This window comes from Bombina bombina, chromosome 7 (genome assembly GCF_027579735.1).
Source record: "Bombina bombina isolate aBomBom1 chromosome 7, aBomBom1.pri, whole genome shotgun sequence".
NCBI lineage: Eukaryota > Metazoa > Chordata > Amphibia > Anura > Bombinatoridae > Bombina > Bombina bombina.
In genome coordinates this window covers 237,966,902-237,976,318 of record NC_069505.1, presented here as the reverse complement: position 1 = coordinate 237,976,318, position 9,417 = coordinate 237,966,902, and the positions used below count along the sequence as shown (strand labels likewise).

At 38.5% G+C, this 9,417-nt stretch overlaps 1 protein-coding gene across 1 annotated transcript in view; it reads right to left on the bottom strand.

The window, feature by feature from the left end:
* Positions 1–318: 318 nt before the first annotated feature.
* The window catches only part of TMEM86A (transmembrane protein 86A), a 101,408-nt gene continuing 92,309 nt past the window's right edge, over positions 319–9,417 (bottom strand). Inside the window, exon 3 of the mRNA XM_053720672.1 lies at positions 319–2,754. Within this exon, the coding sequence (XP_053576647.1) occupies positions 2,327–2,754 (428 nt within the window). The 3' untranslated portion in view covers positions 319–2,326. The remainder of the gene's footprint in view (positions 2,755–9,417) is intronic.

The following is a 9,417-nucleotide window of genomic DNA, read 5'->3' as shown; positions in this document are numbered from 1 at the left end:
TATTGGAATATTGGATAGCGTGGAGTGCAATCTGCTTTGAATTTATATATATATATATATATATATATATATATATATATATATATATAAAAAAATATACATATGAATAAATAAAACACACATATCATGTGTAGCAGACAAATATATACTAGAGAGACCCCACACCACTATAGAAACTGAATCATCGTACAAATATTTTGCAAAATAGCAGAATACTCTTTATAAATGTCTGATCAAACATAGAAGAACTCTATTTTAGCCTCCGTGAGGACTGCAGTATATAAGCCATAGTTGCTGAAAGATGAGCCTTTAGAAAGGTTTAGAATGATGATATAGATTTATTTCAGGCTGTATAGAAAGAAATTCTTTTAGACCTCCTTCTCATTTTTACAGCGTTGTTATAGGGACATCAAACACATTTTATAAGCATATAACTGAGGCTGTTCCCCACCTCCCTCTGTGCCCCCATGATGAAATGTGTTGACGTGTTTGCAAATAATACTTGCAGTGTAGCATAGAGATGCATTTAGTGCTTACTGTCCTTTACACCCTTCTGACATATGAAGTCAACTACATCTGCAAAAACAGTAATCTGCTAATATAATAGATTATTACATAGAAAAAGTGTAGAGGATACTTCTAGTATATGAAGCAAAGAAATATATTCTGAATGCAAAACAAACTTTAATTGTGTTAATGAATTACTATTTACAAAAATACAAAAGTTCTTATAGGGAGTTTACACTCCGTTTTATGCATATTATACATCAGTCGTTATGCACTGCAATTACATAAAATATGCATAAAATTCATTTTCCATGAAGCATTTGATGAATTTTGCTATTTTGTGAATGCTTATCCTTTGCTGTCGCCCTTTAGATGCCAGATGTAAATGAGCAATGAGCTAAGCAGGTAAATAGCAGCATAAAGGATCATATCTCAAAACCTGAGCATGTGATTTTAAACAGTGTTTATGTAGACAAAGTCCTAAACTACAAGATTTCCCCAGGGACCGGTTTGCACACTTCACAACATTTTGTAATGAATAAGGACTCCTGGGTGTGGTTTAAGCAGCTCATGGGCAGGGATTAAGCAGCCTGAAGCAGGTATGACCAGCCTGGGTGGGATTTAGTGTTTTAGATTGAGGCTCAATCTAAAAAAAAAGTAAACTGCATGAAATAGTGACTTCTGTTTCAAGATGTCTATAGAAGGGGTCCGAAGTCAGGACTGTTCAAATTTATTAAAAATTGCTGATTTCTTCATGTAGTTATATAGACATGTAAATAAATATGTCTGAGTTTTTGTGGTTTACAGAAGAATATGTAATATGGGTTTTGGTCAACAAAATGCTAACACAAAAATAATGAGTAAGTGCCTTGTATGTAACACAAGACCATATATTTTAAGCAATCTCCTGCCTCGTCTCATGAGATGCTGGGTTGGTGTCTAGCAAGTGGGAATCATTTATATCAGGGCTTCTAGCGCTGAGACTTATTAAAGTAATGCACAGCAGTTGTCTAATATAAAAAGTAGACCTTCAGTAACGTTCCATAACAATTAAGAAAATACAGTAAAATCCTGGCCTTGATTAACAAGACCTATATAGCCAAGTGGTTAAATATATTTATATATAAAGTCCAAAAATTGAATATATCAGAAATTCAAGACCATATGCATTGTTACAATATAACAATTCTTTCAAAATGCAGACTCATAAACTCAAAATGTGCTACATATCAGTCATTCACTAAGTAGTATCTGACCTATACACAAAATGTATCATTATTAGCTATGAGTCCAGATACTCTGAATCAGTAATGCCTCATGTTGTACCCTGGTACCATATGACACATAGGTTTCTCACAGAACATTGATATGTCTTAATACATTGTGTAAGCTTAACAGGAAACTCATATACCATTCAGGGATTTTCCTTAAGCTATTGTAGTTGGCAGAGATCTAAATATGAAGCAGTAGATATCAAATATAATTTATAATACAGTTTAGATCTCAGTATAAGGTTTTGTAATATCTGGTAACATTTTTGCTACTTATTTGTGCCCATTTATACACATAATACATGCTATAAGCTTTGCATTATATACAGTACACTATACAGGAAAGCCTCAAAAGGAGCCAGCCTCTTAAAAAAGCAAGTGGTAAATTACTTTTCTTTAACTGAATTGCTTCATTTCTTTCGAAGCAAAAGGAGCACCAGCTAAGCGGACAAGATATTGCTTCGGGGAAGCGAATCACAATCAATTCAAAGGAGACAAAAATATCCCTTGAGAAAATGTACCCACATATCAGATTAAGTCCATATGACCTATTTCCTCTTGTTGTAGTCCTCCTCATCCCGGCACTCCACTGCTGAAAGGGCAATGAGCATCTGAGCCGCATAGTAAGTGGCCATTATAATTGCCCTAGAACAGGGCAGAGGGAAGCAGAACTTGTTCACCGCTATTGCGAGGTCAGACACTATGAACAGCACAGAACCAATGCAGGCTGAAAGTTTGGTCCATGTCCAGAGATCGTTACAGAGTTGTACTCCGGCGATAGCTCGCCAGCCCATAAATGCAATCAGAGCTGTGTACACTGCGACCAAATACGTGAATGGACCAGAGAGGTAGGTGTACAAGAAGGAGTATAAAATACTGGAGATCAGTCCCATCACAAATCCAGTCTTTAGGTCCAGTGGTTTCATCCCGAATGCAGATGAGTAGAGGATGTGAGTGATTGCAAACATTAGCAAACCTGCAAACAGATAACAAGCATGGTGATTATATTTAACTCAAATACTTACACTTCATATAGTCTTAATTGCCTGAGTTTTGTGAATTATCTCAGTAGGTTTATTAACAGATGTTACTACAGAAAAAATATATAGAGCAGCTCACAACCCTTCCCGTATACCTTAGCACAAAACTGATATTCCATTTTTGCAACCCACAGATAACCAGTTCATTCACAATCTAACCTCTCCCAGCACATTAGTCTAAAACCTACTAACAAACTCTTCACATCAGAATTACACACACACTTACACCAACCCCACCACAAACAGCCTTAAAGAGACATTAAGCACTAAATACATTTTATAAGCAGAGTATTAAGGTTATTCCTCGCCTCCCTCTAGTCATGAGTGCTGCCATGTTGAAATCTAGTTTTCACTACATCTCAGTGCATGTGCAGCAACTCTCCATCAGATACCTGCAGTGTAACCTAGGTTTCAAAATGACAGCACCCATGGTTAGCATGAAATGTACTGAGTGTTTAATGTCCCTTTAAAGTCTACTCTATTATATAACTGCCCCTTTATTTGATATCCGGTGCAACTGCCACAGGTGATCATCCAACTACAAGAAAACTGCCACATTAAACTTATATCACTGCTTCTGTATCCAAAGCCCACCACTCTCTGCTACACACTTCTCTATGCTTTGACTTGTTAAAGGGACATGAAAACCAAAATTTTCTTTCATGATTCAGATTTTGAAACAACTTTTTTTAAAACTTTTTTTTATACAACTTTTTAATTGATGCTTTTTATCACATTTGCTTCATTCTCTTATCATCCTTTGTTTAAGGAGCAGCAATGCAACACTGGGAGCTAGCTTAACACATTTGGTGAACCAATGACAACAGAAATATATCTGCAGCCACTAATCTGTAGCTAGCTCCTGAGCCTACCTAGGTATGCTTTTCAACAAAGGCTACCCACGAAGCAAATTACACAATAGACGTAAAATGGAAAGTTGTTTAAAATCACATCACATTTAATAAATATATATACTTTATCTTGGAGGCAATGGGGGTAATTTTGAAAATGAACCAGAGGTCTGACATCTGGTTAATTCTCGGAGCGCTAATTGCTACCACTTGTAATGGCTGGTTATTTATCCCGCTCCGGTAAACTATGATTTTTAAACAATTAAAACGCTCCCTTTTTATAAACTGTTAGTGTAAAATTGTAATCTAATATCATAAACCTACTGCACCTTTATATAGTGTTGTGCAGATTGTGGCCACTTTATAAATAACAGATGATAATAATAATAAATTAGCCTATTCCTTGTTGCGGTCTGTAAATGTATTTGCCCATTCCTGCCATGTATATTAGTAAGAAGGAAAGTGGGTGCATTAAGCGATCGGCTGAGGCAAATTGTATCTTTGCCTGGGAAGACAATACTCCTTTCACTGCCCCTGAATGCCAGTTACACTTTAAAATAATTCCATTGTGACCAATAAAAAATAGAAAAGCTTTTCCAGGCAATGAGTAGAAATCTCCTTTAAACCTAAAACAAATGGAATGCAAATTCTATGACTAGAAATCTGCTCTATGCTCAAACCTTAATAAAACTGTACTGAACGTTGCCAACACTTACAGCTGCTCAAATACAACAGCTTATTCCAAATGTCCTTCACTCCTCCAAACAGCAAAAGAAACGTGGGAAAAGGGTTTTACTGTCAGGTTCTAATGAATGGCAGCTTTGTTGCTGTTCACGTTCTACAATAAAAGTTCAAATTTAATAGAAACTCAACATCACTGTACAGTGGTTGTTGTAAGGAACATTACTTTCAAGTAAACCAAAATAGCTGCTTTAACCCCTTAAAATGTAATTTAAAGAGTCAAAATGTTCTGAAATTGTTTATCATACAAATTTTACATAACTTTCGGCTAGATTACGAGTTTTGCGTTATGAGGGGTGCGGTGCTAACTTGCAAGTTATTGTCACCGCTCACTTCCCTACAGCGCTGGTATTACAGGTTTTTAAAAACCCAGCGTTATCAGGCAAAAAGTAAGCGTAGAGCAAAATTGAGCTCCATACCGCACTCCAATACCAGCGCTGCTGAAAGCTGCGGTGAGCTGGTTTTACGTGCTCGTGCACGATTTCCCTATAGACATCAATGGGGAGAGCGGGCTAAAAAACACCTGCAATAAAGCAGTGTAAAGCTCCGTAACGCAGCCCATTGATTCCTATGGGGAAACTAAATTTATGTTTACACCTAACATGAACCCCGAGTCTAAACACCCCTAATCTTACACTTATTAACCCCTAATCTGCCGCCCCGACATTGCTGACACCTACATTATACTTATTAACCCCTAACCTGCTGCTCCAGACATCGCAGCCACTATAATAAACATATTAACCCCTAAACCGCCGCGCTCCCGCATCACAAACACTAGTTAAATATTATTAACCCCTAATCTGCCGCCCCTAACATCGCCGCCACCTACCTACATTTATTAACTCCTAATCTGCCGCCCCCAACGTCGCCGCCACTATACTAAATTTATTAACCCCTAAACCTAAGTCTAACCCTAACACCCCCTAACTTAAATATAATTAAAATAAATCTAAATCAAACCTACTATTAATAACTAAATAATTCCTATTTAAAACTAAATACCTATAAAATAAACCCTAAGCTAGCTACAATATAACTAATAGTTACATTGTATCTAGCGTACGTTTTATTTTTATTTCACAGGCAAGTTTGTATTTATTTTAACTAGGTAGAATAGTTACTAAATAGTTATTAACTATTTAATAACTACCTAGCTAAAATAAATACAAATTTACCTGTAAAATAAAACCTAACACTAACACCTAACTTTAACACTACAATTAAATAAATTACATAAATTAAATACAATTACCTAAATTACAAAAACAAACACTAAATTACACAAAATAAAAAAAAGAAATTATCAAATATTTAAACTAATTACACCTAATCTAATAGCCCTATCAAAATAAAAAAGCCCCCCCAAAATAAAAAAAAACCTAGCCTAAACGGCATTGCACCAAAGAAATCAGCTCTTTTTCCTGTAAAAAAAAATACAAACAACCCCCAACAGTAAAACCCACCACCCACACAACCAACCCCCCAAATAAAATCCTAACTAAAGGGGGGCGGGTCCGAACACCGACCAAGATGGCTGCTTTTAATTTTAGCTGACTCCGGGAGCTGATAGATCCGTTGCCTATCGCTTCTTAAACCTATAATCCAAGCCTAGAATTACAACTATCTTATTGAGTAATATCTGAAGAACGGATTTTTGTGTTTTTTTCACTTTGATTCAAGCTAAGCAGACCGGAATAGATGAGGAACGCAGCGGAGGCCTAGTAACAGACCTGGCTCCTCATTTACCCTCCCTGAGTCCTGATATATCAGGAATAACAGCCAAGTGTGCTGTCCGGTTCTATTGTGGATTGCAATTTCTCTGAACAATTTATGCGGCATAGATTGAGAGTCTAATTACTGCAAGATATTACCCTTTACTCGTGACTAAGCTTGAAGGGGAATCACATACAAAACGTTTCATAAATGGAGGCAATAGATAAGTGGGAAACCAAAATGATGCAGCTTGTACGTGATCACTTTCGGACATTAGAGGAAGATTTGTGTGAGCTCTTTATTAAACCTGCAATCAAGACAGCCCCGCCAAGGGAAAATTACTTTGACGACAAACCTTCCTGGTCAGACTTAGCTAACACAGAGGCTTCTAACCTTAACAATCTAAAAGGAAGTTACTGGCGAACACATATAGAGCCAGAACCAGCCTGGGAGTGTGATCAAAAGACCTGGGCAGACAAGGAGGCTTTGGTGACCGACCTATTAAGGGCACATAGCTATCAGCATATTTTGCCCCAATTAAAGATGGAAGACTCAGCTGCCTTGGTAGTACCAACAAAGTTCCCTCTTGACACCCGATCGGCACAGGCGGAAGGATATGAGCACCAGAGTGAGGCTCCTGCAGGAGTAGCGATACCGGAGATCCCTGACACTCATCAGTTTGTGACAGACGACAGAGACCGGAAAGGCGGTAAGCTGCTCTCTAATCGTAGCTGTGGGGTCCTAGTGACAGTCATACTGTCTACTTTGAAGTCACAGACGTCTTCATCTCTCAGAACTCTCATGATGGTGAACGGACACTCCTGTCACTGTAAGATCCTGGAACTTTACAAGACGCTGGTTCTCTCCTATAGACTTTTGCTGCAGAGATCGGTTATGTCTCCCAATAGAGCAGGAGTGGGCTGATTCTTCCATCCATGGGGTTCATTTCAGTTACCTATCACTTATCAGGAGCCGGTAACTATATGCCATAACCCCTATGATTAAACGGACTCTTTAAATGTCTACTTGGACTGATGCAGGACATTGAGAAATGTGCCCTTTGGCTCTATCATCTTCTGTAGGATTAGCAGTTATTGCCCCCTTGTTTACTATAAGCTTAATGTTTTGGATAATACTGCCCTTAATATCAACCCATATTTAGTGCTTATTTTTTTTTAGGCCCAAACTATATTAATTGTGTTGTATTATATGCATGTTGGGATTGTATCTGACAAAAGAGAGAGCAAAAGGTTTGCACACGAGTGATATCGAGTTTTCGCGTTCATTTGCGCGCAAATTAAAGGGATATTCCAGCCAAAATTGGTCTCCACATGGATGCATTTCAGTTTTGAATAGAAGCATTTATGTAATATACATGCATTAGCAAAAATGCTTCTAATAAAAGCTATAGCTGTTTCATAAGTGTATTTAAGTATGCACCGTGCACCAGCATTTTACACACAACACTTGCTCAGAGAGTCTAAGGTGCTTGTACCATCTGGTAATGACTCAATTTGTTAATTACTGACATGATATACAATCCCCATTACTCTGAGCAGCTGCAGTAGTTAAAATGTTGGTAGAGAATATCTAGCTATGCTTCGCATGCACGCACAGAGAAAAATATTAACACTAAAACAGGGATAACTTTTACTAGAAGCATTTTTGCCAATACATTTATATTGCAAATAAGTTTCTATTCAAAAATGTAATAAATCTATGTGCATTTAAATATTGACCTGGATGTCCCCTGTAAATTGTGCTCCTTTTACAAATTGAAAGTAAAGCGTTCGCTTGAGCACAATTAAAGTTAAAGAGATACTAAGCCCATTTTTTTCCTTTCATGATTTGCTCCTGAAATGATTTTTTCTGCCAAAGCCCACTTGGACATTATTCTGCAGAGCGAATAACTGAGTTCTACCTAGGTAGAAAACTGATGGCGGCCCGCATGCGCATTTGCAATAGTCTGTGGCAACGCATGCGCAAAACTAACTTCACTCCTTCAGTGAATATTTAAATAAGATATACAGTTCTGCTGCATGATTGGATGATAGCTTTGCATAGATTATTTGTAAAGCCTTCCCTCTATTATGGGTGGTCATAAGAGACGTTTTTAGCTTATGTATTAATATAATTTATATGGGAAATGAAGCTTTGTTTACAAATAAAAGCAAGCTGATTAAGAAGTGTGATGTTTAAACTAACTGCTGGCAATTGTTAATCAATTACAAAAGAAAAGTTTTATAACCCTTTAACTGTTTTTTTAAGAAACAAAAAAGTTTAACAAAATACATTTAAAATACATCACAAGGTTCAGTTATACTCATAATAACACTGTCTAGTAAAAAATATTTAAAACAAATATTGCACACAAAAGTTAAAAGGGTTGAAGGTAATGATACCTCAGGTGTTAGAAAAAGGAAAAGGGATAGAGATCAGTGGCGTAGCGTGGGGGGGGGGGGGCCACAGGGGCGGTTGCCCCGGGCGCAAAATTATAGGGGGCGCAAAAGCCTCCACCAGACAGTAGACTGTTGTGACAGTCCCAGACTCCAGCGGCGATTTTAGCAACCCTGCTGTTCTGTCTTGAGTCACTCTCAGTCTCAATCAATGCAAGTGTGAACTTCCATTGTTTGTCACTTTGTCAGTGTCGTCTGAGTCGTCACGGTCTGTGAGTCTCAGTCTGTGCCGCCGGCGCCTCCTGTAAGTGTGTGTAAATGTAATCTAGTGTTTATCCGACTCTACAGTTTACACCACTAGCACGGCGCAGGCGGGTCCTAACTCTTCCCACTCCCAGCGCGCAGGTCAGGAGGGACTGAGGGAGCAATAAGTGGGGGAAGAGCCTGAGCCTGAGGACTGTCTCTAGCGCGTCGTGCCTGGTGCCTGCCCTGCCCGTGACTGTATATTGAAGCCTGGACCGGTAAGTAATTTGGGGAGGAGAGGAAAGGGATGTCGGTTGTGGCAGCGGCTTAGCCTTAGTGGCTATATATTTCTTGACTACAAATTGTCAGGACTCAGAGGACTGAGAGGAATGTTAACTGTTGGGAGGCTGGGGTGTAAAGGTGAGCTCAGTGTTCTCTTGGGCCTGGGTAGGAATAATCTGTCTGTAATCCTGTGCTGCTGAGCTCTGCTCCTGCTCCTCTCATCAGTCTGGATGCAGTTTGGCTGCAGTTACGTCTCAGGCTGGCCGCTGTGAGTTTCCATAAAAGTCCTGCTCTCAGGTCATCTACCGCATGCTACCCCCTGCATGAGAAACCACTTCATTCCTGGGCTCTAGATTGTGTGTGAGAAGGG